This window comes from Bos grunniens, chromosome 18 (assembly GCF_055505025.1).
Source record: "Bos grunniens cultivar Pamir isolate PY7600 chromosome 18, Bosgru_T2T1.0, whole genome shotgun sequence".
NCBI lineage: Eukaryota > Metazoa > Chordata > Mammalia > Artiodactyla > Bovidae > Bos > Bos grunniens.
The window spans coordinates 51,266,332-51,279,373 of NC_141182.1; the positions used below are offsets into that span (position 1 = coordinate 51,266,332).

The 13,042-nt window shown below is 52.4% G+C and overlaps 1 protein-coding gene and 1 long non-coding RNA gene across 15 annotated transcripts in view; one reads left to right on the top strand and one right to left on the bottom strand.

Annotated features, from left to right (window-relative positions):
- Positions 1-13,042, top strand: part of POU2F2 (POU class 2 homeobox 2) — a 76,127-nt gene that overhangs the window by 59,735 nt on the left and 3,350 nt on the right. For 8 of the 14 annotated variants that reach the window (XM_086352767.1, XM_086352772.1, XM_086352779.1 and 5 more), the window contains 7 exons: positions 8,929-9,034; positions 9,127-9,218; positions 11,129-11,290; positions 11,571-11,712; positions 11,795-11,943; positions 12,020-12,196; positions 12,519-12,585. In XM_086352767.1, the coding sequence (XP_086208893.1) occupies positions 8,929-9,034; positions 9,127-9,218; positions 11,129-11,290; positions 11,571-11,712; positions 11,795-11,943; positions 12,020-12,196; positions 12,519-12,585 (895 nt within the window). The remainder of the gene's footprint in view (positions 1-8,928; positions 9,035-9,126; positions 9,219-11,128; positions 11,291-11,570; positions 11,713-11,794; positions 11,944-12,019; positions 12,197-12,518; positions 12,586-13,042) is intronic. The other 6 variants (XM_086352769.1, XM_086352775.1, XM_086352780.1 and 3 more) reach the window with 1 other exon arrangement.
- On the bottom strand, positions 9,554-12,123 carry LOC147353929 (uncharacterized). Its single transcript, XR_015146120.1, has 2 exons — positions 12,034-12,123; positions 9,554-9,702 (listed from the first exon to the last, which is right to left on the bottom strand). It is a non-coding gene; the product is annotated as an uncharacterized LOC147353929 (long non-coding RNA).

Below are 13,042 nucleotides of genomic sequence, written 5' to 3' on the forward strand. Positions count from 1 at the left end.
GAAAATAGGCCCTCGAAAATCTCTGTTGAAGGAACACAGACTACAGGGAGGGTGGAGGGACAGGGCAGCCCAGTGCAGACCCAACCAGGCCATCAGCCCCAGGAGCAGCAGACGCTCCTGTTCAGCCAGCGCCTCCAGGCTCCCCACAGACCCCGGGAACAGCAGGCTGACCCTCTGCCGCCCACTGTCCTGCCCGCACCCTGACTCTCCAGGCCGCCTCCTGCCCAGCCCTCTCCTCTCGCTCTGCCTGCCCCAGCTTCCCCCAGCTCTGATCTTCATCTGTCCCCTGTGAGTGCCAAGCTAGGCTGAGGTGGTTTCCTGGGAGTTCCGTCACCCCATGATCTCACTTCCCCAGCAGATAAATGTTTATCCCGGGCAGCCCAGGACCAGGGAAACGAGCTGCCTGTGCTCAGGCCACGGTGGGCACCACGTCCTCCAGTGCTCACTGCTCTGCTGCAGTCACTGCCGGCCTGGCCCTGGCTTGACTCTCTTCCCAGCCTGTGTCTTGTATATGCCGGGTCTATTTAACTTCTCGCGCCTGCTCAGCTCCGTCCCTCCCTCACTTCACAGATATGTCCCTCTGTTGAGCCCTGGCAAGAAGCGGGCATGACTCACACAGAGCCTTGTCCCTGGAGGGGCTCCCAGTCTCATAGGGAAACAGACACACCAATAAGCCACCAAGAAATGTTTGAGAAGTTCTAAGAAAGTTAGAGGGCTTCCCAGGTGGCACTAGTGGTAAAGAACCCGCCTGCCAGTGCAGGAGACCTAAGAGACGCGGGTTCAATCCCTGGGTCGTCAAGACCCCATAGAGGAGGGCATGGCAACCCACTTCAGTATTCTTGCCTGGAGAATCCCATGGACAGAGGAGCCTTGTGGGCTATGGTCCATAGGGTCGCACAGAGTTGGACACAACTGAAGTGACTTAGCACACATGCAGGCAAGAAAGTCAAAAGCATTCATAGTCCTATCACTTTGAAATTGTACATAAAGTACAAAGAGAAAGTCCAACTTCTGTCCCTGTAATGCCAGCTTCCAAAGAGTAACGTCGGTCAGCTTGGCAGGAACCTTCCTTGCATTTTCCTATCTTGAACAGATGAAGAGGTGATTATAATACCATTTTATCACTGACTCTTTTTTTTGCTGCACCGCATGTGTTGTGGAATCTCAGTTCCCTGACCAGGCATTGAACCCGAGTGCTTGGCGGTGAAAGCAGAGTCCTAACCACAGGGCCACCACAGAACTCCCTCTAATTTTTACACTCTGTGCGGCCAGCACTGGGCACGGTGCCTTCTACCAAGGTGGCTTCACAGATATTTACTGAATCAATGAGAGATGTTTTGCTGCAGCTTTTCAATCAAGGGTAGGGAAGACATCTCTCCAGGGGAGTCATTCAGAATGTCTGGGGTAGGAGAGGCATTGATTGAACATTTATATTCACTGCTCAAACATCATTTTGTCTCTGGAGAGCCCGGGGAGTTGGGGGGATGTCCCCATTCCATCTTACAGCCTCAGCAAATAGAGCTCGAGAAGATCTTTAGGCAGGCAGGACCTAGTGAAGAAAGGTGACTGGGAGAAACCTGCTGGGAGTGGTGGCGACAGAGGAAAAGGAGAGCGGCGTGTCTGAGGGAGTCAGGGCAGGCTTCCCGGAGAGAGTGACATCCACACCGAGGAGGGACAGGCGGGAGTTTGCCAGGTGGATGAGTGGAGAAGGCGTTCCAGGCATGGGAATGGCAAATGCAAAGAGAGAGAGCAGGGCAGGCTTAGGGAGGCAGTGGGTGGGCACGAAGAAAGGATGAGGTGGGAGGAAGTGTCAGTGCGGCCACAGCCCCTGCTCTAGGCAGTTAAAGAGTAAGAGGGAGTATTTGGCTCAGGCCACTGAAAAGGCCCAGCCTAGAACATCAGACCTGGCCCCAGGGATCTGTCTTCCTTTTCATTCTGGGACGGGCACAGTGGATACCAGCACTTCTAGCCTTGCAGCCACCGTGCCCAGCGACATAAAACACACCCACTGCCAAGAGTCATTGTCTCCTGACCCCTGAGAAGGTGGGCTCCTGGAGAAGGGAATGGCAACCCACTCCAGTATTGTTGCCTGGAGAATCTCATGGACAGAGAAGCCTGGCGGGCTACAGGATCACAAAGAGTCCAACGCAACTTGGTGACTAACAGCAGCACGGGATATTATATGCAACTGGCATGTAGGTGTTTTTCCTCCCTGTTGACTGGTGCTCTGTCCACGGTGTTCTGCCCCAGTTGCTGCTCCACGTGGCAGGGTCAGCCTCTGGGGGATGGGGGTATACATAGAAGATCTTGTGCTAGAGACAGCCACCTCTGTCCACCTGCAACCCCAACCTTTAGAGCTTCCCCCAGTGGAGGGGACTGGAAGAATCATAGTCATTTATTCATTCAACTAACACTTACTGAGCACCTCGTGTGTGTCAGGCTGTCATTCGTGGCCCCGAGGGGACAGCTGGGAACAAGGCAGAGGGGGCTGCCCTTGAGGGCGTTATTATGTACTAGTGGAGAGACAGATGGTAAACGAGTCAACAAACCAGCCAAACGACGGTTTTAGCATAAGTGTGATGAAGAGAATGAAACAGGGTGCTGCCCTAGAGGGAGAAAGCCACTTTTTTTTTTTAAGGCAGCGCTGCACAACATGCTGGGTTGGGGATCGAACCCTTATTTATTTATTTTAACACCAAAAGCATTTTGTATCGGGGTATGGCCGGTTAACAATGTTGTGATGGTTTCAGGTGGACAGCGAAGGGACTCAGCCGCACATACACATGCATCCATTCTTCCCCACACTGCGGGAGGAAGTCACTTTCAATGGGTAGTCAGGAAAAGTTTCACTGACAAGGTGGCCTTTGTTCTCTCACCAGTCAAGGCCTGACTGAGTCAGGCATGAAGGCAGTGGGAGAGCTTGGGAAAGGGCAACAGCAGGTTCAAGGGTCCTGAGGCAGAAACCACCCTGACTTGTTCAGGGCACAGAGGACGGTGCAGTGTGTGAAACAGAGTGAGTGGGGGGCAGGTGGGAGGTGAGGAGCCGTGGCAGAGGCCGGAAGGACTGGCTTTTGCAGCGTCTCGTAGGCAAGATCAAGGAGTTGGGAAGCTGTGCTGGGTATGATGGGAGGCAGTGGGGGGTGCTAACCAGGTTAGGAGTGTGCCCCAACTGACCCTTTACAAAGCTCCTTCCAGCTGCTGTGGGTAGAATGGACTAGAAGCAAGGAGCCGAGTGGGAAGCCCTCGTAGGCATCCCTGAAGGCGATGAGGGTGGAGGTGGGGTCCAGCATGCTATTTTGTATGGATCCTGTAGGTCAAGGGTGACTCCTGGGACTCTGGCTTCAGCGACTGGGTGGTGGCGAGGTGGTTTCCTGAGCTGGGGAAGGCAGGGGAGGAACAGGGTGTTTTGGAGGGCGGGGCTGAGGAACCAGGAGTTTCACTTTGGACATGGTAGGGTTCAGAGAGTCTGTTAATCACCCAAAAGTAGAGACAGCAAATAGGCAGATGGATATTGGAGGCTGAAGCTCGGTGGAAGGTCTGGGCAGGAGCTGAAAGTTGTCAGTTTGCAGGAAGAGGAGGGACCCATGGGGCTCCTGCCCTCGAGAGCTCATGGGGTGACATGAGGCGGGTGATGGGAGGGTGCAGTGCCAGCGAATGCTTGTGTTGGGGCAGTATGTTCTGGTTTTCGAGATGCTTTGAGAATAATAATATTACTCAGGCCTCAAAACAACCCAGTGAAGAGTTAGACATTATTACTCTTGTTTTATAGATGAAAGAGCAATCCAGGTGGTGCTAGTGGTAAAGAACCGACCTGCCAGTGCAGGAGACGTAAGAGACACGAGTTCGATCCCTGAGTCAGAAAGATTCCCTGGAGAAGGAAATGGCAACCCACTCCAGTATTCTTACCTGAAGAATCCCGTGGACAGAGGAGCCTGGTGGGCTACAGTCCATAGGGTCTCAAAGAGTCAGATACGACTGAAGTGACTTAGCATGTATGTACACACAGGTGAAAACCTGAGGCTCCAAGAGAAATGACTCAGTAAAAATGACTGCTGTTTAAGGAGAACCCCTTGAGTGAATCAGGGATCAGGTTAAATGTTCTACATGCATTGTCTCATTTAATTCTTTAACAGCCCCATGAGATAAGAATTACTGAGGTGTCATTTGAAGAAATTGAGGCTTAAAGAGGGTAAAGAACTGCCCGTGGTCTCAGGTGTGTAAAGGACAGTCAGGTGTCTGGCTAGCTCCAGAGCCCAGGTATTCCAGGACACCATGTATTGTTACCCTAGTCAGTACAGCCCAGAGATAGAGCTGGCTTACCCCCAAGTCACTCAGAAATTCGCTGGTGGTGCAGTGGTTAAGGGGCTTTCCTGGTTGCTCAGTGGTAAAAGAATCTTCCTGCCAATGTAGGAGATACAGGTTCGATCCCTGGGTTGGGAAGATCCCCTGGAGAAGGAAATGGCAACCCACTCTAGTATTCTTGCCAGGAAAATTCCATGGACAGAGGAACCTTGGGGTCTCAGAGTTGGACATGACTGAGCCGCTGTGCATGGACACACACCAGTGATTAGGACTATGTGCTCTCACTGCCAAGGGCCCCGAGTTTGAACCCTGGCTGGAGAACTAACATCCCACAAGCTGTGAAGTGTGCCCCCACCCTAAAAAAGGGGGAAGCAGGCACAACATCCAAGACTCAAATCGCCACGGTTCTCAGATGAAAGGGCCCTTGCACGCCCAGGTGACCTTCCCACCCGTTGTGGGAACTCCCTCCATACTGTTCTGAGCAGGTGGGGGTGCATTGTCACCCAGGTGGCCCCAGGATGGATGCTTCCTGCCCCCCAAGTGGTCCCTTCCACTGCTGGGCTTTCGCACAGTCACTGCAGTGTACTCCACACGGTTCCCAGCCCCCGTCCCTTCCTGTCCTCTGCACTCTGGACCTCACTTCCGGCTCTTCATGCCCTGGCAGCACAGTGTCCAGAACAGGTCTTAATTTGCCCTATCAGGGAGGGCAAGCCAGTGTAGACGTGCGCACTGACACCTTCCCCTTGGGGTGGCTGTCGGTGTGTGTGGAGGCCAGTCTTGGGGGGCAGGGAAGTCGGCCTGTGCGGTGGAGTGAGGCGCTGCACCTGCTGGGCTCGGCCTGGTGCCTCTAGTTCCTTCTCAAGGCTGCCTCCTCCCCACCAGGTGGAACCGGCCCAGTGGGCGATTACATTGCAGTTCACCCATAGGTCATATAACCGCCCTGTCTCAGTCTTCTTGCCCCCAGTCTGCTGCCAAGATCCTACCAGTGGCAAAACCTAGCTGGTTGGCACCCAGACACCATCAGTCCTAAGATTTATCCTATGCATTCTCTGAAAATTCGTGTATCACCTGTACCGCCCTGCTCTGGGGCAGGGGAGTGATCAGATAACAGCGATGAGCAAGAATGTGGCCCTTTCCTTCTCAGCTTTGATAGGCTGTACTAGCCCTCTGGTTTTTCTCGAAGGTTAGGGACAGAGCAGATGATCCACTAATATCCCAGCGAGGGTCCAGCAGACATGCCTCCGCTTACTCTAACTTTTCCACGGCCTGTTTCGGTTCTAACACGTCCTTAAGTGGCTTCAGATGGCGAGCCGGTTCAGATGGTGCTAGGTTGTGGAGAAATGGCGCCCCCTACTGGCTAACCCTTGGTCTTGCGGCAGCTCACTGCTCTTCCCAGAATCTCCTCTCTCGTTCTTTTTTCCCATATATTGATGTATGTATGTATGTATTTCTTTGGCTGTGCCAGGTCTTAATTGCAGCGGCCAGGATCTTTAGTTGCCTCATGTGAACTCCCTGGTCAGGGAACGAAGATCCCAAAAACTGTGTGACAGCTAAAATAAATAAATCCGATGGAAAGTTGTGGAGGCTTTATTTTTTTGTTTGTTTTGGCTGCCACGCAGCTTGCAAGTTCTTCGGTCCTGACCAGAGATCGAACCCAGGCCCCAGCAGTGAAAGCGCAGAAATCTGACCACCAGATTGCCAGGGAATTCCCTCTATTAATATTTAAGAACAAGAACCTGGGTTCCACAGACCATCCCAACAGGGGTCTGTGGATGGAATTCAAGGGTGAGAGTCCATGAACTTGGATTGGGAAAAAATTTATGTCTCGGTTTTCACTATCCTCTCACTGAAAATGCTTCCGGTGTGCATAAAGGCAGCGGAGCACAGTAGTATTGGGAGGGCTTGGACTTTGTCACCTATAGAATGCACAGATATTTCTATATTCTATTACAGTTGTTGCAGATCTTTTAAAATATAATTTTCAATCCTTGTTTTGAAATTACAGTAGTCATTCAACTTGTTGCTTGCTCCTATTTAATGGGTTAACAAAGAAGCCCATTGATTACTGTTCATCACAGTCAAAAATATATTTGATGATTGTATTTTAATATAAGTGATTTGCTTTGAAGTTCTATATATTTTACGTTGCACATTTTTTTTATTCTGAGAAGGGGGGTAGGTTTTGGCAGATGTTGAAGCTTCAAAGCACGAAAGTGTGTAGAAAAGAAGTTGGTAGGGGCTTCGCTGGCAGCCTAGTGGGTAGGACTCTGCGCTTCCATTGCAGGGGTCATCAGTTCCATCCCTGGTCGGGGAATTAAGAACCTGCAAGCTGTGACACTCGGCCAAAAAAAAGATACGACAAAATTTTTGGTAGGACTTATGGATAGACTGGGTGGATAAAGGAGGGAGAAATCAGAGCTGATCCCCCAGTTTGTGGTCTGAGTAATGGTGGGTGGGGGACTGGTTAAGGTTCTCATACAAGTCCTCACTGTGAGACCCACGCAAATTGCGATGCATTTCCCCATCTTTTCCCTCTCCCTGCTGATTCAGAAAGAAATCTGCAGACCTCTTTTTCAGCCTTCTGGAGATAAAGGGGGATTTCTCCTGAGAGTCACACTCCCAGAGAGATAGGAGTTAGCAAATATTTTTATTCTTATTCTTATTTATTTATTTTAATCAATAAGCTGAGAGTTATACGAAATCAGAACAGTACTACTAACAAGATTATTTCTGGCCTTACTTTGTGGATTCAATTCCGTGGGCACTTAACGGGGGCTTTCCAGGCTCTCCTAAGGGTGAGGTGTTGCTTAGTTGCTCAGTCATGTCCAACTCTTTGGGAGCCCATGGACTGTAGTCCGCCAGGTTCCTCTGTCCCAGGGATTTCCCAGGCAAGAATACTGGAGTAGGTTGCCATTTCCTTCTCCAGCAGATCTTCCTGAACCAGGGATCGAATCCAGGTCTCCTACATTCCAGGCGGATTCTTTACTGCTGAGCCACCGGGCCTTTTAAGGAAAAGAGGACAGGGAGTTCTCTGGTGTCCCAGTGTCTAGGATTCCAGGCTTTCACTTCCTTGAGCCTGGGTTTGTTCCCTGGTTGGGGAACTGAGATCCCATGAGCCACATAGCGTGTCCAAAACAATAATAAATAAATATAAAATGAAAACTACTGAAAAGTACACGGATCGTAAGTATACAGCTCAGTGAGACTCACAAACCGAGTACACCCATTTAACAGGCACCCAGATCAAGAAACTGAATATGGCCAGGCCTCTAGAAGCCCTTAAGGATCGCTTTTGGTCTGTGAAAGTGTTAGTGGCTCAGTTGTGTTCAACTCTTTGCGATCCCATGGACTGTAGCCTGTCAGGCTCCTCTGTCCATCAGATTCTCCAGGCAAGAATACTGGAGTTGGGTGCTATTCCCTTCTCCAGGGGATCTTCCTGACCCAGGGATCGAACCTGGGTCTCCTGCACTGCAGGCAGATTCTATATGCTCTGAGCCACCCATGCAATTAGAACTTAAAAATCCAGGTATAGCCAAGGTTGGTTCCTCCTGAGGGCTGGAGAAAAGGATCTGTTCCAGGCCTCTCTGCTTGGCTTGCAGATGACCGCCTTCTCCCTGCATCTCTTCATGTCATCTTCCCTCTATCCATGTTTGTCTCTGTCTGCAAATTTCCCCAGATTATATGGATACTGTCATATTGGATCAGTACCCACCCTAATGACCTCACATTAACGTGATCATCTGCAAAGACTCTATTTCCAAATAACATCACCCTCTGGGGTTCTGGGGAGGTTAGGATTCCAACCTATCTTTTTTTCAGGGGGTAAGGGGGGAATGACACAGTTCAACTCATAACAATGCCAAAGGGTTTTCCTAAGTGATTATGCCAATTTAATCAGCCACTTGTTCAGTCGCTAGGTTGTGTCCAGCTCTTTGCAACTCCATGGACTACATGCAGCACGCCAGGCTTCCCTGTCCTTCTCTATCTCCTGGAGCTTGCTCAAACTCCTGTCTACTGAGTTGGTGATGCCATCCAACCAATCCAACTATCTCATCCTCTGTTGACCCCCCTTCTCCTCGTGCCTTCACACTTTCCCAGCATCAGGGTCTTTTCTAATGAGTCAACTCTTCACATCAGGTGGCCAAAGCTTCAGCTTCAGCACCAGTCCTTCCAATGAATATTCAGGGTTGATTTCCTTTAGAATTGATTGGTTTGATCTCCTTGGAGTCCAAGGGACTCTCAAGAGTCTGGTCACTAAGGGCTGGAGTATTTTAAAGCTAATTCCAGACATGATATCATATGCTCTGGGAGTGTTTTAAAAGGAAGGAAGACTCGGTCTGATTTACATTTTTAAGCAATTCTATCTGTTCTGTGGGAATATAAGACAAGGCAAATATCCTATCAAGAAAGAAAAGGTAAATAGTGAGCTCTCCTGTGATGACACATGTAGGATGCTCAGGCATCCCGGGTGCCCTCAGCTCAGGGATGTGTCCAGCGACCCGCGCTCTGTCCTTGATGAATGGTGCCAGCCTGCCCTGTGGAGCACCACTTGGGGTTTGGGGGATGCTGAGGGAGGAACTGGGCCAGGACTCAGGCTGTCTTTCTGTCCGCCCTCCTCCCTGCCAGGACATCCAGCAGCTCCTCCAGCTCCAGCAGCTGGTGCTTGTGCCAGGCCACCACCTCCAGCCACCTGCTCAGTTCCTGCTGCCGCAGGCCCAGCAGAGTCAGCCAGGTAAGACCCCCTACCCTGGATGGCCTCCCCCGATGCCTCCACATGACTCCCGCTGCCCCCCTCACCCCGTGTGGTCCCTCTTGTGTCCTCAGGCCTGCTACCGACGCCAAATCTATTCCAGCTACCTCAGCAAACCCAGGGAGCTCTTCTGACCTCCCAGCCCCGGGCAGGGCTGCCCACACAGGTAAGCGGTCTACTGAGTACTTCAGGGTGTGGGTGAAAGGTGTGAAGTTGGAGGAGTGAGGGTCTGCTTCCCATTTGGCCCACTCGAAGCCACAGGGGCCAAGATGGGGGTCGGGAGCCGCAGGGCCCAGCACTGTTCTGCCACTGATTTGCTGTGGGACCCTAGGCGAGCTGCTGTCTCTGCCTGAGTTGGTTTGCTCCTCCACAGAATGAGGGAAGTCAGCCAGACCAGTGGCTCTTAACCCTTGCAGGCACATGGGTTCCTTGGAGAATCTGATGGAAGATTTGAGTCTGACCTCCCACTGCCCCCAAAAGGCACAAGTGCACAAAACAAAATTTCAGGGGTTCACAAGCCTTTAGATCACAAATGCTTCAGATCTCCTCCAGCACTCCAAATAGGGTAGGTGGGGGATTCCCTGAGGAAGGTGTCTGTTGGTTCATGTCCCCTTTCCAGACGAGAGACTGCAAACGGTGGCCCACACTCACTGAAAAATTGAGTTAGTTGTCAACAAGATTCCCAGATTCCCAGCTTCTTTTGACAAAGCAGAAGCTGTGAGCTCTCCAGGCTGTCTTGTCCCCATGGCCTTTCTTTTTGCTGCCTGCGTTCTAAACTTTGATCATGCGTACGTGCTTAGTTGCTCCCGCCATGTCTGACTCTGTGCGACGGTATGAACTATAGCCTGCCAGGCTCCTCCATCCATGGGTTCTCCAGGCAAGAATACTGGAGTAGACTGCCATGCCCTCCTCCAGGGGATCTTCCCCACCCAGGGATAGAACTCTCTTCGTCTCCTGTGTCTTCTGCATCACAGGCAGATTCTTTGATGCTGAGCCACCCGGGAAGCCCCCAGCTTTGATAATACTTTCATAATTACAATTTCAAAGTTTCTTCCTACCTATTTTTCATAACAGCCCTTTCAAAAAATATATAAACTATTTCAGAAAATCTGAAAAGTTTAAATGCTAATACAGGGCTTGGCTACAATACTAGAATGCAAAATGCTCAGAAAATCAAGTTGGTTTTGTAACGTGGGGACCGGAAGTCATTTGGCTGCAAAACCTGTCTTAACCTGAATTGAGGCAGTGTGTGACTTCTTTATCCTTCTTGTGTGATGTTCACCCTTAACTGACAGCTGTTGATATGCCTGAATATAGGATAATGCCTTGACCCTAATTAGAGGAGAGTTTACATTATCTGTGATATATGCCCCATGCAGGCTTTCTAAAACCTGAAAAATTTCTGAATTCTAAAACACATCTGGCCCTGAGGTTTTTGGATAATGCATCAAGGGCTTGTGTATCCAACATCCCTGCACCCATCACCTGTTTAGATGTTTCATTTTTAGGGAAATGAAGCATTCCAGAGAGAACTGCTGCTTCCCTGTAAATTTCCCTAGTATCCCTCCCTATTTTGTTTTTTTAAAATTTTACTTTATTTTCAGCCTAGTCATTTTTAACCTGATTCTCCCAACAACCCCGTGAGGTAGGTAGAGTAGCCATGATTGTTCCCATTCCGCGGAGGGAGAAACTGAGGCCCAGGGAGATTAAGAAATTTCCCTGAATCCCCAGCAACTGGATAGCAGAGCCAGTCCTTGATTTCCTGCCTGAAAGGAGGCTAAAACCGTGAACCCCCGTGGAAAGAGCCTTTGGTGGAAGGAGGTGGCTGCTCCTTATGGGAGTCTGCAGGCCAGGAGGGAATGTGCAGAGAATTTTGGGCAGTGAGAGCGCCCTTGTGGGGCAGCAGAGGTCAGCTTGATTAGCCATGAGTGGGGAGGAGCCACCTGGGGGCGGGTGGAGGGGAGTCTGCAGGGAGAGTCTGGATGGCAGGGAGGGAGGGAGGGGGACCGAGCAGCCAAGGTTGAGCCCCATCCTGGTCCTCGGGCCTGCATCCCACCCACCTGCCCACCCCACCAGGCCGTGACCCGCCCCACGCTGCCCGATCCGCACCTCTCACACCCGCAGCCCCCCAAATGCTTGGAGCCACCATCCCATCCCGAGGAGCCCAGTGATCTGGAGGAGCTGGAGCAGTTCGCTCGCACCTTCAAGCAACGCCGCATCAAGCTGGGTTTCACACAGGTCTGAGGCCGCCCGCCAGGACAGGCGGTGGGCGTGGGGTGACAGGGCGGCGGGACCCTCTGGTGGCGGGAGGGGTGGGGCCTCGTTATCTGGTGGGCGGGGTAGAGGGTGTGGCCAGATGGTGGGCAGGGTGAGGGGCGGGGAGCATAGGCGTCTAGTAGGCGGGGTGAAGGGGGTAGAATCATCTAATGGGCGGGGTTGGGGCGGGGTTAGATGCTGGGCGGGGCTGAGCCTTCTGCCCAGCCCTGACCACGGTCCCTTCTCCGCCCCACCGGCCCAGGGTGACGTGGGCCTGGCCATGGGCAAGCTCTATGGCAACGACTTCAGCCAGACGACCATTTCCCGCTTCGAGGCCCTCAACCTGAGCTTCAAGAACATGTGCAAACTCAAGCCCCTCCTGGAGAAGTGGCTCAATGACGCAGGTGGGACTTGGGCTGGGGTTCCCGCACGGGCGGCGGGCCGGGGGAGGCGCCCTCTCACGCCCCCATCTCCTCCCGGACACAGAGACTATGTCTGTGGACTCAAGCCTGCCCAGCCCCAACCAGCTGAGCAGCCCCAGCCTGGGTTTCGATGGGCTCCCCGGCCGGAGACGCAAGAAGAGGACCAGCATCGAGACAAACGTCCGCTTCGCCTTAGAGAAGAGTTTTCTAGCGGTGAGGTCCCACCCCGGGGCGGCCCCGAGGGCTGGCGGGAGGGTGCGCCCGGGGCTGACGAGCCCTCTGTCCGCAGAACCAGAAGCCTACCTCAGAGGAGATCCTGCTGATCGCAGAGCAGCTGCACATGGAGAAGGAAGTAATCCGCGTCTGGTTCTGCAACCGGCGCCAGAAGGAGAAACGCATCAACCCCTGCAGCGCGGCCCCCATGCTGCCCAGCCCGGGCAAGCCGGCCAGCTACAGCCCCCACCTGGTACCAAGAGCCCCGCGCGGGGAGGAGGGGTCTCCAAGCTCAGGCACACCCTCACCCCTTGGCTGGCACCTCGTGTGAAGCACAACCTACCTGGTTGTCCACAGTGTTCCTAGAATGGGTGGAGGCAGGGAGAGCCACCCTTGGGGACAGGCTGTCACATGGGTGGAGCAGAGTCACACAGCACACACTGTTCTGACGGAGATCCAGGCACCACCGGCGCACACTGGCGTGGCCACACACACAACTGCCCCAAGGTGCAGCCACAGGGGGATGACCCAAGGGGAGCTGCTGGAAGACAGCACCTTCTCTCCTCTCTCCCCAGGTCACACCACAAGGGGGCGCCGGGACCCTGCCGTTGTCCCAAGCTTCCAGCAGTCTGAGCACAACAGGTCAGAGCGGGCAGTGGGCAGTGACAGGGTGCTGGGAGAACGCAGGCCAGGCTCGAGCCTGAGGTCCTCAAGGCCACGGTGTCTCAGGGCATTTATGGGCCTCGAGACTGATCCTGGAGGTGGGGGATGGGGAAGAGGACAGACTCACCCCTACCTGCCAGAGCAGCTCAGGCTTCATCTGCTCCATAATTTCATATGAGAAAAGCAGGAGGCTGATAAAGGTGATGTGTCTGGATTCTGTTTCTGGCATTTATAAACTGTGAACTCCAGAAGTAACTTTACCTCTCTGAGTCTCAGGTATAAAATGATTGTGAATGTATCATATATACCGAAGCTACATCCATGAATATAGACATACAAAAGTGTGTATGCACATATGCACATACACACTTTTGTACCCAAAGCCCTCCTTTGTTCCTTCCTGGGGCGCGTGCGTACTAAGTTGCTTCAGTCGTGT